Source organism: Epargyreus clarus, unplaced genomic scaffold (assembly GCF_041222505.1).
Source record: "Epargyreus clarus isolate Ecla_fem2 unplaced genomic scaffold, WU_Ecla_fem_2.2 ptg000016l, whole genome shotgun sequence".
In the NCBI taxonomy this organism is placed as follows: domain Eukaryota; kingdom Metazoa; phylum Arthropoda; class Insecta; order Lepidoptera; family Hesperiidae; genus Epargyreus; species Epargyreus clarus.
In genome coordinates, this window is record NW_027332224.1 from 1,385,026 (window position 1) to 1,401,846 (window position 16,821).

Here is a 16,821-nt window from a genome sequence, read left to right on the forward strand (position 1 = left end):
AGCCTAGTCCTCAGGGGTAGCGGCGCATCTGTGACCGACCTCAGGTAGGAATATCTAATCCTATCTGGGGTTGATTACAGATGTCTATGGGCGGCTGTAGCCACTTACCATCAGGTGGACTGCGTGCTCGTCTGCTACTCCTATATTATAAAAAAAAGATAATATTGGATTCCTACCCGACGTCGGAAATAGATATGCCTCCTGAGTACTAAGTAGAATTGCCTCGGAAAAGTATGTCTCCCTTACTATTTCAAACCAGAACACAGTAGCGCTTAACACTGCTGTTGTTAGGCAGAAATAGGTGTGGCGGTGGTGCCGGAGTCGAACCTCAGAATCGAGAATGTCTCATTCTATGACATGCCTTTTTTTTTGTTAACGAGAAACCTTCAAAAGGTACCCGGTGCCGTGGGAGCGACACAGGGTTATGTGACTCTTACCGCACTAAAACCCCCCCGGTGGCCGTCCTCGGCGCTGCGTAGAGGACTCCGGGATCTCCAACGGAACGCAACCGGAGTCCTCTTAGCGCGGTGTCCCGTCGGGCTCCACTCAGGTGAGCTTGACGCTCGCCACACCGTCTGGAGTGTACGACGGTATGCGACCACACGTACCGCTGTCCTTCCCGGGGTCGTTGGCGGTTCGAGCTCCCACTCTTGCCGCCGGCCACCCTGGAAGCCCCCTTTTAGTCGCCTCTTACGACAGGCAGGGGATACCGTAGCTCTATTCTGGTCCCGGAACTACAGGGACATCTTTGACATGCCTTACAGCGGAATTAACTTGACGATTTTAACATATGAGTCTAAATTATCGGAGTGATATGACTATAAGTATTTCTAACCAGTCGGGTGTTTGTTTTTATAATACTTCTATAGTTATACTTATAGACAACCCGCGTGGCGGAGCGGTCACCATGCCGGTCTGACGCGCGAAGGGTCCCGGGTTCGATCCCCGGCCAGACAGATATCTAAATGACGAATTTAGATTTCTGTTTCTGGGTCTGGGTGTTTGTGTATTTCTCGATGTGTGTGTCCATAGCACCCACGACACAGGGAATCCTAGTGTGGGGCTGTGAGTGTAGAAAACGTTTAAAGCGTTTATTTTATATCCTTAAGCCCGTGCCAGACATAAACAAATATTTGAACAAAGACTTTGCTCACACATTTGAATACTTATTTGTTTAAATTTCTTAACCTGTCAGTCGTGTCATGTCTCCTAGCAACTGGACTGTGTGCATGTGTAGCAGGCGTCGCACATATTTGAAGTTTGAACGCTTTGATGTGCGCTCGAAAAACCGACACCAAATAGCAAGGTGCAAATATTTGAAGCAAGCTCTGAACTCACCCGTGCTTCACTATGTACAAACATGTGTTCAAATATGTGTTCAAAAGTTTGTGCTATGTCTGGCACGGGCCTTAAATACATGAAACCAAGTGTCATATTTATTAACGTTTAATTACGATCGAATTTCAAGCACTAGACTACACTATTAATTGACAGAGTCCAATTACACATGTCGTTAAAATTGTTTGCGGAATATCATTTTTCATCAACAATTAAATGTTATAAGCAAAAAATGCACCACTTGTCATTAACCTATTTTATGATATAAAACTAGCTGACCCGACAAACGTTGTGTTGCCATATAAATAAAAAAAAATTTAGGGTTGTACTACCCCTAACATTTAGGGGGATGAAAAATAGATTGCTGCTAAATCTAAGTTCATACATAATAAAATAAAAAATGCTGATAATAAAATTGTGCTTGTGCACATGATGCTATAGGTATTTTTTGTGACTTGTCAAAAGCTTTTGATTGTGTTGATCATAAAACCTTATTGTTAAAATTACAATATTATGGTATTCAGGGAAATTCTCTAAAGTTGATAAATTCTTATTTAAACAATAGAGTTCAACGAGTGCAAGTAAATGGAGCATTATCAGCAGGTTCTAATATTAAAATAGGTGTACCTCAGGGCTCCATCCTAGGTCCGTTTCTATTTTTAGTTTATATAAATGATTTGCCAAATGTAGTAAAGGATTTATCTGAGGTTGTTTTGTTTGCTGATGACACTTCCTTGGTGTTTAGAGTAAAACGACAATCACAGGATACGAACGATATTAATGAAACTCTTTGCTGGATTCAGAACTGGTTTGATGCAAACAACCTACTCTTAAATTCTAATAAAACTAAATGTATTAAATTTATGCTACCAAATGTAAGGAGTATAGGGATGAATGTCGCTCTAAATGGTGAGACTTTGCAATTCGTCAATGAAACTGTTTTCTTGGGGATTACCATTGATTCTAAACTCCAGTGGGGTCCCCACATCTCTGCTTTGTCTAGCAGACTTAGTACTGCAGCTTTTGCAGTCAGAAGAATTAGACAGTTAACAGACATACCCACTGCCAGACTTGTCTATTTCAGTTACTTTCACAGCATTATGTCTTATGGCATTCTACTGTGGGGCAGTGCTGCTGACATAGACTCTATATTTACTATTCAAAAAAGAGCAATAAGGTCAATATATAGTCTGCGGCGTGGTGAGTCCCTAAGAGAACTGTTTCCCACTATTAATATATTGACGGTGCATAGTCAATACATTTATGAAAATATTATGTATGTAAGAAAACACACTGATATGTTTGAAAAAAATAGTAACCACCATAACTTTAATACCAGAAATAGAAATAAATTAGCAATTCCTAAACATAGATTATGTAAGGTGGCTAGATCTTTCGTGGGCAACTGTATTCGCTACTACAATAAAATACCCGACCACATTTTGAATCTCACAGAAAAAAAGTTTAAACATGTCATTAAACTAACGCTATGTAAAAAAGCGTACTATAAAGTAAGTGATTATTTGACTGACAAAACGGTGTGGTCTGAATTAGCTCCAGCTCCACATGTACCATTACGTTAAGTTAACATTGTCAAAAACATTTTCTTTTAAAAGATGTGTGTTATGGAGTTTCTTTCGCCGCTTCTTCTCCATAACGAAACACCTTGTGAAGTGGTGGTAGTTGCTTTGACATTCAAAAAGTGATCTGTAAAGAACCTATTTTGAATAAAAAAATTTGATTTGATTTGATTTGAAGATGTTGGCCGATTCTCATAGATACCGGATAAGCACAAAAAAATCATCAAAATCGGTCAAGCCGTTTCGGAGGAGTATGGCAACGAAAACTGTGACACGAGAATTTTATATATTAGATTATAATTGAAAGTTATAAACTATCATCGAAGCATGGAGATCTATAATCAACCCCAGATAAGATAAGATCCCTACCTGAGGCTGCCTGCAGTGTTTCCGATCCGGTAGTAAAGAAATATTGTAATACAATTTGTAAGTCATCATGTCTAAGTGTGGATGGAACGACGGCTATATAACCGCAGAAAACTGGTCTCGTGGTTAAAAAAAACAACGGGTTGCAGTCGGGGGGTGCCGGCAGAAGTGAAAACTTTCGAAACCTAACCTGAATATTAGAATATAATAAATAAAAAAAGAAACTGACACCCATTGACGTATTTTTTCTATGCTGACACCGGGAATGTTAAACTTTTACAGTTTGCTTTGCCGCGTCCTGACGCGAGTTTAAAATTTTTTACCCATCACGAATGTGCACAAAGCCGCTAAAGAAGTTTTCACTTCAAAAAATCACCTTTTTTATAATATAGAAGTAGCAGACGAGCATGCAGTCCACCTGATGGTAAGTGGCTGCCGCCCATGGACATCGGTGATCAACCCCAGATAGGATTAGATATTCCTACCTGAGGTCGGTCACAGATGCGCCGCTACTGAGGACTAAGCTGGAACGCCTCGAAAGTCTGTCTCCCTTATCACACCCTTCAAACCGGAACACAGCAGCGCCTAACACTGCTGTTATTAGGTAGAAATAGACATTATTATTACCTATCACGAAAGTGCACAACGCACAAGAAGTTTTAACTTCAAAAAAACACCTATTTCGCGTTCGTATAGACACTCCGTAAACTCCCTTTCTCAAATGCGACTGAGTTATCAGGCGGAACTCTATTACCACATAATAAATCTAACGATGGACCATATTTTGAAAACAACTCGATCTATTTAAAACAATGAGTGTCCAGCGCATTATTTCTATAACAGTGACATAACAGTGATATCATGATCGCGATTCTAAAATGCTTTTTTCGAAATAAAGCCACCAGTGCAGTGGTCCCCGTCGTGGACGTTACACGTGATTATAAACGAAATGTTGTTTTTATTGTTTGTCGTGTCTATGTGTGGTGCTAGCTACCATGAACAATATAGAGGTATTTTATTTTTTATTTTATTTTACAATTTTTGGGAAACTTACAGCTAAATACAATTATACATAGATTAAAAGGGAAGAATAGGTACATAAAGGTCAATAACAAGTTTCCACTGATAGTATACAAAATATTAATACAAAAAGAAACAAGACGTAAACGTATATTATATATAACTAACTAACCCGGCAAACGTTGTGTTGCCATATAAATAAAAAAATGTTAAGGGTGAACAAACCTAATCGGTAAAAATCGGTAAAGCCGTTTCGGAGGAATACGGTAAATACGTTGTGATTAACATGAGAATTTTATATATAAGATTTTCTTTTTTCGTTTGTTTATTTTAAATTCGTGAGAAATAATAGCTAAATTTTTAGGTATTTATTAGCATTTCTATTGTAGTCTGATTAAGTATATATTTTTTAAAGTTAGGTACAAGTAAATATATAAAAAAAATATTAATAATTTTACCTAATTGCAAAAATACGTACCTACTATATATTACTTTTTTATTTATAAGTTTTATTATTCAGCAATTTCTCCACTTTCTAATTTATAACAACTTAATTTAAGCATTTTTGTGCTTTTGCTTAAAATTTGAAAGTTTGAAGGTGGTAGAACCCTCCGTGGTTCGACGGCGGCGGCACCACCGCCACACCTATTTCTACCTAACAACAGCAGTGTTAACGCTGCTGTGTTCTGGTTTAAAGGACGTGGTAAGGGAGAAATACTTTAGCGAGGCATTTCAGCTTATTCCATTCGGTAGCGACATATTTGTGGTCGAACTCGGGTAGGAATCCAATGTTATCTGAGGTTGATTACAGGCCATGGGTGGCAGTAGCCACTTACCATCAGGTGGACTGCATGCTCGTCTGCTACTCCTATATCATTAAAAAAAATCTACCTGATGGTAAGTCACTGCTGTATGAACATCTGTAACCAACTGAGGCCGGCCACAGATGCGCCGCTACCCCTGAGGACTAAGCTGGAACGCCTCGGAAAAGTCTCCCTTACCACACCCTTCAAACCGGAACACAGCAGCGCCTAACACTGCTGTTATTAGGTAGAAATAGGTGAATTGCTTATTTGGCAATATGTTTTCATTTAAAATGTTTATTACAGTCCCCATAGCATCCTCTGAAAGACGGGAATCCTACATTTTCGAGGATAAGGAGTACATTATCCAGAATTTACCGGTTTCCTGGGAAAACGCCAAGATATTATGCCTGTAAGTATATAACGTACCCTATTTTGTATAAAATTTCCTTATGATGTTTCCCTTTACCGTTGAAGCAAGTGATGTTTAAGTTTATTTAAGGTGAGCCTGGGATTTGAACCTCAACCCTTATATTGAAAGGCCGAGTTTCTAGCCTATCACTATCACGGATTTATATTAGCCATTATTGCTTCATCACCTTATCTCTAAATATATATAACTCAAAGGTGACTGACTTACATAGTGATCTATCAACGCACAGCCCAAACCACTGGACGGATCGGGCTGAAATTTGGCATGCAGGTAGATGTTATGACGTAGGCATTCGCTAAGAAAGGAGTTTGATCAATTCTACCCCCAAGGGGATAAAATAGGGGATGAAAATATTACTTCGTAACGCGAGCGAAGCCGCGGGCAAAAGCTCGTCGTAATTATTTCCTTATTATGTTTTCCTTTACCGTTAAACAAGTGATGTTTGTTTGTGATGTGAAAAAAACAGTGATAGCCTAGTGGTTAAGAAACTCGGCCTATCGATCGAGGGGTCCGAGGTTCACATCCCAGGCACCCACCTCTGATTTTTCAAAGTTATGTTGCGTATTACAAATTAATTATCACTTGCTAAACGGTGAAGGAAAACATCGTGAGGAAACCTGCATACCTGAGAGATCTATAAAAAAAATCTCAAAGGTGTATGAAGTCCACCAATACGCACTTGGCCAGCGCGGTGGACTATGGCCTAATCCTTCTCATTCTGAGAGGACCCGTGCCCAGCAGTGGAACAATAATGGGTTGTTGATGATGATGATCTTTAAGTTTATTTAAAGTGGGCCTGGGATTCGAACCCTAATATTGAAAGACCGAGTTTCTAGCCACTACTAGCCTATCACTATCACTAATTTATCATCATCATCTTTGCTTCATCACCATTTGCATTAAGAATGAGCCTCAAAGATGACCCGCGTGGCGGAGCGGTCACCATACCGGTCGGTCGCGTAAAGGGTTCCGGATTTGATCCCCGGCCAGACAGATATGTGGATGACGAATCTGGTTTGGGTCTGGGTGTTTGTATATTTCTCTTTGTATGTGTCCATGGCACCCACGATACAGAGAATCCTAGTGTGGGGCTGTGTGTAGAAAGCCTTTAAATACATAGTGACAAATATCATTTCGTAACTTCAATATATGTAATTCGAAAATAATTTAATTCTTAGCATAAATTAAGTTAATTTGTATTAATATGATTTGACTTAATGTGACTTGATTTGATTTATTTTGATTTGAATCATTCGTTTTATCAACAGCGGTCAACACAATGGATCCCTGGCCATGATAGAAACAAGAGAGAAAGCAGAATTCTTGGCAGAAGCGCTGTCTGAGCTGCAGTTCTGTAAGTACTACATAAGAATTCATAGTTTGACTAGCTGACCCGGCAAACGTTGTGTTGCCATATAAATAAAAAAATGTTAAGGAAACAACCCTTTTCACTTAGGGGTATGAAAAATAGATACTAGCCGATTCTTATATCTACTGAATATGCATGTTAAATTTGGTGAGAATCGATAAAGCCGTTTAGGAGGAGTACGGTAACTAACATTGTGATTTGTGACACGAGAATTTTATATATAAGACTAGCTGACCAAGCAAACTTTGTACTGCCTCAAAATCTATTTATCAAACATATATCATATTAAATATAGCCTATGTTACTCGTAGATAATGTAGCTTTCGAATGGTAAAAGAAGTTTTAAAATCGGTCCAGTAGTTTTTGAGCCTATTCATTACAACCAAACAAACAAACAAAGTTTTCCTCTTTATAATACTAGTGTAGATTGTGGCGTGCAAAATGTTCAAATATGTTGGGAAGAAAAGTTGCCGTCCACTCGGCAATAGATGGCGTTACGTGTATCTTGAATCGCGCTTTTAGTATTTTCAAAATAATTAATAATATTTTTAAGACCTTTTATATTAGGGTGGCGGGTGGTTAGGGTACTTTCTAGCTAGGTTAATGCACATTAGTCAAACTCAGCCTGAGTTTCTTATGATTTCTGAATTTCATAGCACATAGTAACAATCACTCCATATTTTTATTCAAACAAGCCATATAAGCCGCAGGCCATGCCATAAAAATAGACATAGATACAAAAATAATCCTGCTTTTGTCAAAATATGTTTTGTATTTACTTACTTATATTTTAAAAATATACTTAATAGAAATTCTCGTTCGAAACTAACTTCGTTCGGCTCGCGAAAATGTTGTTACATTAAAAAAAACACTCTCATCTCATTTTTATAACGCGCAAAAACAGAATAGATTATTTATGACATTTGAACAGAAATTAAAATATTCTTTACACATTACAAACTTGCATTCAATTAAAAATAGATAAAAAAATTAAATCACAATTTCTTAAATTTTCAGAACATTTATTTTAAGGCTACTTGTGGTGTCCAGAAATAGGTTCTATGGTTCTATAAAATACATTAGGGTTTATTTTAACAATGTATTCGTTATGTTTCTAGCTGTAGAATCAGTATGGATTGGTGCTAGAAGAGACTCCGGAGATGATCCCGAAGGCTACAGGTGGAGGGGCGGTGTGGGACTGAGACGGACTGCTGCGGATATCCTGGCGAGCGAGCGGGATGGGTATACTATGAAACGGTTTCCTGTAGTAAGTATGCATACATTTATACAAATAAATAAAATTTATTTGTCTGTTTGTAATACCAAAGCAACAGATTTTTACTCTATGGATCTTTTGAAAGTTTATACGAGTACCTATAGCAAAAAAATGTCTGTCTATCTATTTGTTCTGGCTAATCTCTAAAACGGCTGGACAGATTATGACAGGACTTTTACTGGCAGTTACCTGATGTTATAAGGAGTAACTGAAACTCATTTTACTTTAGGAAAATAATGAGTGTGCTGTGCAAAAACATAAAAACGCTTGAAACTTCCTGAGTATTTTTAAAAATCACGCCGTGGTCTCCTGAAAAAAAAAATGTTAAAAATTCACTCATACTTAATTCACATCAACATTTCTTTTTTTAATGCGGGTAAAATGGCGTTGCTCAGTCTTACCTAATGTTATAAATGCGAATGTTAGTTTCTTTGATACAATTTCACGTTGTCAGAGGTTCAGAAAAGCACATAGGGTCCTTTGTATCTCAAAAAAAAAAAAACTTTCCTGTTTAGATAAAAACAACTTAAGGTGCCAGTCACCAATAGATGACATTGATCTCTGACCGCGAAAACGCAGGTATTTTTTTAATTGTTTAACCTAACGATTAGGCAGACGTGCTACCTGATGGAAAGTAGTCAATGTCGCCTATGAACATTTGCAACTCCAGAGGAGTCGCCAAAGTATCGCCGGCTTTATATAAGAACTCTTTTTGCACCTAGAAGCAGTATTTCATTACTTGGTGTTTTGTAACCAACAGTGGCTCAACCGTACCCACGTCCCGGTACCAGAAGGTGGCGCTGACTGCGTAGCGCTGGAGAGGGTTAGCCACGACCTGCCCGTGTTCCTGGATCTGCCCTGCCATCTCGACAGACCGTTTGTTTGCGAGAGAGGTAAGTTCATAATAGATGGTGTTGCATATTTAGGGCACGCTTTCGTTGGTTGCTTTAGTTTTTACCACACTTTTATTAGCTTGGGTTGTATGTTTGTATCTATGTATGCATGTAACGGAATCTTTGAACTCGATTTTTACCCACTTTGAACGGTCCGATTAATTTAAAATTTTGAACAATTATCAAGAACCGATGACAATGCACGATTTTAATAATTTTATCCCAATTTCCTCATTAGAATCGTCAGGAATCAGTATTAACGATTTTCCTTGTGCGATTTTAGCGTGGTTTTAGTTTTTTAACTATGTATCTTTATCTATATTATGTATTTTATTGACAATCGACGTTATATGTAAGCCATACACGCTACGGTCTACCGGACAATTTACCCATGCAGGTTTGGCTGTACAGGTTAACCGCACGTCGGTAGCGTGCATGGGCATGATCCGGTGTACCGTACGGTGTTCAGTTCTGTTTGATAACATTCATTGAAGACGATGACGCACCGCACGGTGTCACACGAAAACACAAAATTTTGATCTTGCACAGGTTTAAATACCGCACAGGTCTATTCCCACACACGGTCTGGTGTACCATCGCAGGCATACCTGAACAGGTAGACCTCTCCGGTTCACCGTAGTGTGTGGGGCAGGCATGTTTGTCCATGTGAAATTAAGTGAGTTAGTGAATATAGAATAAACGAATTAAAACACAATAGCACGGAGGTAGTAGAACAAAGGAGAGAGAATTAAGCATAGATATAAATTAATGAGAAAATTTAGTATTCTTTGAAAACGAATCAACAATACGTAATTTGCATTGTACCTTACAGTTATTGAAAAAAAATGTAAACAATAAAGTTTTTTCTGTTCTGTTCTGTTCTGAGGTTGAACAACTCCTGAAAAAAGTATTTATGGCAAAATATTTTCTCAGAATAATTTCTACTGCCATTAACAGCGATATTTTACGATACGTCACACACTACAATTCCCAATATTCTACGTTCACACACATAGACAAGTGCAAAAAACACCCAGACTTTAATGACATAATGGAAATAGCTTTAATAACGGCACCATAAAATTATGGCTCTAGAAACAAAATCAATGAAATTAAATGAAATTGTTCAATTCTCAACAGAGGCACGTGTAGAAGTCCGGATAAAAGAGTTAAAAGCAGTCAGATGCAGGACTGGTCTTTACCGGTTATACGATGGACGGTTGGACTGGGCGCAAGCCGCTTCTTACTGCCTGCTGCGAAAGATGACGTGAGTTGCTTTCATTTAATTTGGTACCTTATTTTTATTATACAGGAGTAGCAGACGAGCAAGCAATGCACCTGATGGTAAGTGGCTACTGCCGCCCATGCACATCTGTAATGTACCCCAGATACGATTATATATTCCTAACTGAGGTTAGCCACGGATGCGCCGCTGCCCCTGAGGACTAAGCTGGAACGCCTCGGAAAAGTCTGTCTCCCTTACCACACCCTTCAAACCGGAACACAGCAGCGCCTAACACTGTTGTTATTAGGTAGAAATAGGTGTGGCGGTGGTGCCGCCGGAGTCGAACCACAAAGGGTTATACCACCCTTCATAATTACCTTATTTTTATAATACAGGAGAAGCAGACGAGCATGGTCTTGTGTGTAGCTAGAGTTTTCTTAAACTGGATGTGGCAATATTGGCAAATCATGGGTTTGACGGTAAACAAAAAAGGTCTGCCTAATTAAAGAAGATGTTGTCCTTAAACACATACATGGTACTAAATGAGTCCAGGTAAAAGGTGGTAAAGCCAGTATGTTTCGACCGGGGAGGTACTATCGCCACGTTCATTTTAAGCATAAAATATTTATTTAAGATCTTTTATTTGATATTTTTGTACTCATCATGATATTTTTATTATAATAACTATAATATTTTATATTATAGGTTGGCTAATGTCTCCACCATGAAATGTCTAAGGAAATTGGGGTTGACAATGCTGAAATCTAGACCAAGTAAGTTTCAAAGACCAACAAATTTGTGGTATTTTAATTAACATAATTGTGCAATATTTTTTATAATATAGGAGTAGCAGGCAAGCATGCAGGCCATCTGATGGTACGACCTCCTATGGACATCTGATTTCTCCCCTAATAAGATTAGATTTCTAACTGAAGCCACAGGTGCGCCGCTTCCCCTGAGGACTAAGCTGGAACGAATCTGAAAAGTCTGTCTCTCTTACCACACCCTTCAAACTGAACACAGCAGCGTTTAACATTGCTGTTATTAGGCAGAAATAGATGTGGCCGTGGTGCCGCCGGAGTCTAACTGCAGAGAGTTTTACCACCTTCAAAATGTATTTAATTCAATGTGACTATGTTTGCAATGGTAATCTATTACAGGTATTGAAAGTGCGTGGGTTGGTGCCCGAGGGTCACTGGGGCAGTGGACTTGGCTGGATACCGGAGTCAGCATCTTCCATCCTGTTCTATACTCCGACATGGAACCTGGACAGTGGCCACCCATGAGGTAACTCAACAATAAATAGGTAAATTATAAAGATGGTAAAACCCTTTGTGGTTCGACTCCGGCGGCAACACTGCCACACCTATTTCTACCTAATAACAGTAGTGTTAGGCGCTGCTGTGTTCCGGTTTGAAGGGTATGGTAAAGGGGACAAACTTTTCCAAGGCATTCTAGCTTAGTCCTCAGGGGTAGCAGTGCATCTGTGGCCGACCTCAGGTAGGAATATCTAATCCTATCTGGGGTTGATTACAGATGTCCATGGGCGGCAGTAGTTACTTACCATCAGGTGGACTGCATGCTCGTCTGCTACTCCTACATTATAAAACAAAATACCTACTGGCTCTACCATCTTTAAATCTTAATATATCTTTCGCATTTATGAATACATACGTATATAATATTTTTATTTTACAGAGATGGGTCGAACATAAAACAAAATGGTTGCTTACAACTAGACAGACATAGTACGAAGGCGCCGGTATTCTTAGAAGCCCGCTGCGAAAGGAAAATGCAATTCATTTGCTACCAAGGTATTTATTGTAACGCCATCTAGTGGGCAGTAGCGGTAACTTTAGAAATAATGTAAAAATAAACAGATATTTCAATGCCATCTAGTGAACAGTAGCGGTAACTTTAGAAATTTATAAACATTTATATGTTATTTTTTTAATTCTTAAATAATTATTTATTTTATATAGAAGTAGCAGAAGAGCAAGCAGTCCGCATTTTTGAACTCCAGATTAGCTGCTGCCGCCCATGGACACCTGTAATCAACCCAAGATAGGATTAGATTCCTACCTGAGTTCAGCCACAGATGCGCCGCTACTCCTTAGGACTAAGCTTCAATGTCTGGAAAAAGTATGTCTCCCTTACCACACCTTTCAAACCAGAACACAGCAGCGCTTAACACTGATGTTATTAGACCGAAGTGGAGGTGGTGCCACTTTTAAATATATTATTATTTTTCTTAGATTATAATTAGGTTTTTTTGCATAATATAAAACAGAAGCTTTTCTAAAAGGTAATATTACAGGTGTACCGGCCCTACGTATAACACCACTGCCACCTAGCGACGATCTCTATTACTACGTGCTTGTACGCCAACTAATGTATTGGCAACATGCTTTTGAAAATTGTCAAAAAATGAACGGAAGTTTGGCAAGCGTCGACAATAATGATATTTTGGTACAACTACTTCTTGTAATGGGCGAAAATAAGGATGAACGTAAGTTATTGGTTGTGGCGCCATCTATTGTTAAGTAGCAGAACTGATAAACACTAGTCCGCGTAAAACTGCTAGTCCGCTCTGAATATAGAAATGAATCGCGTCGCCATAGCACCTACACCTGCTCACAACAACTTCAGAGCTGACTAGCAGTTTGGCGCGAGCGATACAATGTTGATAAAAAAATCTACATTCACAGTTCCACACTAGAATTCCCTATATCGTGGATGTCATGGACACACACAAAGATGAATACACTAACACCCAGACCCGGCACAAATATCTAAATTCACCGAAAACATTTGATATCTGTTTAGCCGTGAATCGAATCCTTTGCGCGTCAGATCGGTATAAGGACCGCTCCGCCAATCGGGCTGTCAAATTAAATTTATATTATGTTTTTAAATGACTATTATATATAAATAAATAAAATGTTAAGGGTGAACAACCCTTATCACTTAGGGGTATGAAAAATAGATAATAGCCGATTCTCAGACCTACTGAATATGCATATAAAATTTGGTGAAAATCGGCAAAGCCGTTTCGGAGGAGTATGGTAACTAACATTGTGACACGAGAATTTTATATATAAGATTATTAATTTATTATTTCTTTTAGCGGTGGAACACGTATGGATATCTGGGCGTCTAAACATGTCGAAGGACCAGAATACAGACCTCCTGTCATACTCCTGGTACAACCCTGGAAACGGGCGACGCATTCCCGACCATAAAAGCTTTGGGGACTCCGTTGTTGGGTTGTATGTAAGTAGAGTAGAGTAATGATTACGGACAAATTGAAGGAAAAGGCTCCAAAAGTTAAAATATTTATTTAATGTGTAGTTTCGAAAATTGAAATAGTGTTAGGGCCCTGGCATTTAAGGCACTAAGATATGACTTAAATAGTCATGGATGTAACTGTTGTAACAAGTTAAGGTCCGCGCCAAACTTCTAGTCCGCTCGGGGTATAGAAACGAGTCGCGTTGCAACAGCAAATTGTAGATATGAGCGGGACGAAGACAGCGCGTCCCCCCCGACACCCCCCGCTGCTCTCGCCGATGGGTACATAACTTCGTTAGTGTGCCCTTACGTTACGAAGTATATTACAGGTATTGGTATAGTCTGCGTAAAACTGCTAGTCCGCTCTGAATATAGAAATGAATCGCGTCGCCATAGCAAATTGTATGACTACACCTGCGCGCAACAACTTCAGAGCGGACTAGAAGTTTGCCGTGGACTATAACTTGTTACATCCATGACTCTTAAGCCTTAAGGCCTTAAATGCCGGGCCTTTAAGCCCTCACACGATCTCGATTTACGAAACTACACATTAAATAAATATTTTAACTTTTGGACCCGTCTGACGTCGGGGCTCTGGGAACAGGCCCTCTATGCCCTTAAGGCGCATTTTCCTTTAATTTGTCATTCATCATTACTTCTCAGAATTTGATCCTTGCAAGTAACACTATCCGATGACGAAATAAAACAGATATTTTTTTTTCAAAATAAACTTGTTCCATTCCCATCTAGGAAACTAGTTTAAAAAAAATCTAATGATGCAGTTTTTGTTATTATCAAAATCGGCCTCATAACTCCTTTCAGCATTTTCGCTTATCCATATAGTTCACAATTTGAAAAATTCACCCTGTATATCCATGTAAGCTGTGATAGCCTAGTGGTTAAGATTTAAGAAACTCGGCCTCTCGATCGGGGGGTCCGAGGTTCAAATCCCAGGCACCTCTGATTTTTCAAAGCTATGTGCGTATTAGAAATTAATTATCACTTGCTAAACGGTGAAGGAAAACATCGTGAGGATACCTGCTTACGTGATAGATTTATAAAAATGTATGTAACTGGTGATGAATTGATGACTTTCAGATGCCCCCATGGCTTGATGAAGAGTTCAGTACAGACAGTCCATGCCTCAACCTGGACAGACAAGATCATTTGAATGGTCTCGTGTATGGTCTGCCGTGTGATACCCCACAATACTCTATCTGCATGATTGGTAGGTACCCTCTGCAATTTTTTTTATACAATTATAAAACGATACGTCTAACGATAAAGCAGACGTGCTACCTGATGGAAAGTCAACGTCGCCTATGGACATTTGTAACACCAGAGGAGTCGCCAATGCATCGCCGGCTTTATTAGATAGTCTAGTGGTTAAGAATCTCGGCCTCTCGATCGAGGGGTCCGAGGCTCAAATCCCACCTCTGATTTTTCAAAATTATGTGCGGATTAGAAATTAATTATCACTTGCTTAAACAGTGAAGGAAATCATCGTGAGGAAACCTACATACCTGCAAGATTTATTAAAAAAAAAACTCAAAGGTATGTGAAGTCTACCAATACGCACTTGGCCAGCGTGGTGGACTATGGCCTAATCCTTCTCATTCTGAGAGGAGACCCGTGCCCAGCAGTGGGACGATAATGGTTTGTTGATGTTGATGATGAATATACTGTATCTTAACATTTTTTTTTAACAAAGCATATTATTTTTTGCAGAAAAATCTTCTTCAAAATCCAACCAAGCTGAGACATTAAGTGAAGTGACAGATTCAATATAAAACAAAATTTATTTAATAAAAGTTTATTGCCTTTCTGCTTATTACATACATAAATGGTTCAATTCTTAAAACTAAGTTGTAATTAATTATTTAATGATAAGTTTACAATAAATGTTATGCTCAAATTGTTTTTTATTAACACGCTTTTATTAGCTTGGGTTGTATGTATGTAAGTACGTAACAGTAACGGAATCTTTGAACCCGATTTCTATACACTGAACGTTCAGTTTAATTCAAAATTTTGAAAAATTATCAAAAACCGATGCCAATACACGATTTTAATAATTTTGTACCATTGTCCTTATCAACATCCTCAGGATTAACGATTTTCGAAGCGAGAAAAAGCGCCTGACGGAGAGTTCAGGCAAAGTTACTAGATTGATTTTTAGTTTTGAAAAATAATAATGTTATTTCCCTATAACTCAAATGTACTGAAACATATCTATAATGCCATCTTGTAGAATGATTTTTAGGTTTCCGTACTCATAGTGTGGGGTGCTTTTCGAAAACTGATAAGTGGAGCACTCCACGCTTTTTTCACAATTATACAATTTATTGTTCCTTAATTGATTCCTAGATTGAAAATTATTTTCTAATTTTAAGTTGATTTCATCATAAAAGCGTGTTTTTTAGTTTTTTTAACTATATTTATTTTAAATATAGTTAAAAAAACCTAACTAAAAAAACCTTAAATAAACACTTAAAAATTCATAGGAAACTATATAATTTTCATTAATTGTGAACCGTAATGTAAAAAAAAATCAACACAAGAGATCAGTGCATATGGACATCTGTAATCAACCCCAGATAGAATTGTAGTTCTACTTAAGGTTGCCCACAGATGTGCTGCTAATCTTAAAGACTACATTGGAATGCCTCATGTCTCCGATTTGATAACTTATTCTCAGGAGTTGATCCCATCATTCTATTTATTATATTCAAATTTAAAAAAAAAGAAAAATTACAAGGACGTTGGTAACATCTTTTGAGGTGGTATACAGTATTCTTATACTATTATGATCTTTTATAAGAACGGTGTGGTAGTGATGCCGCTTACGTTCAACCACAATAAGTTCTACCACCTTTATATTATTACATTTGACACTAAAATGAACATTAGGGAATTTGAAATTAGCAATTAATTAAAGAATTGATTTTTTGGACAAAAAAAATTGATTATTCTAATCAATCTCTAGTAATGGATTCATTTAGTGAATCGATATTACATCCTAGAAAATCATAATTAGATTTTTTCACAGTTGATTGGATATTACAGACTAACAAATGTGTTATAGACATTTTTTTTGCTGACTGTTACCTATTTCAGTGGTTGTTTGGTCCTAACAAGCATTTTTTTAGCTAGCTACACCCCTTAATAGATCGAAAATCGATTTTTAGCACATCAATTCTTTAGACATCAATGTTATTGTTATTTGATTA

At 38.1% G+C, this 16,821-nt stretch overlaps 1 protein-coding gene across 1 annotated transcript; it reads left to right on the forward strand.

The window, feature by feature from the left end:
* Positions 1-4,143: 4,143 nt before the first annotated feature.
* Positions 4,144-15,426, forward strand: LOC140748769 (uncharacterized). Its single transcript, XM_073081638.1, has 13 exons — positions 4,144-4,294; positions 5,414-5,519; positions 6,809-6,894; positions 8,028-8,176; positions 8,946-9,078; positions 10,219-10,345; positions 11,009-11,076; positions 11,464-11,590; positions 12,002-12,117; positions 12,621-12,812; positions 13,431-13,576; positions 14,690-14,819; positions 15,320-15,426. The coding sequence occupies exons 1-13, from the start codon at positions 4,234-4,236 to the stop codon at positions 15,379-15,381; spliced, it is 1,503 nt and encodes a 500-aa protein (XP_072937739.1). The 5' UTR covers positions 4,144-4,233; the 3' UTR covers positions 15,382-15,426.
* The last annotated feature ends 1,395 nt before the right edge of the window (positions 15,427-16,821 follow it).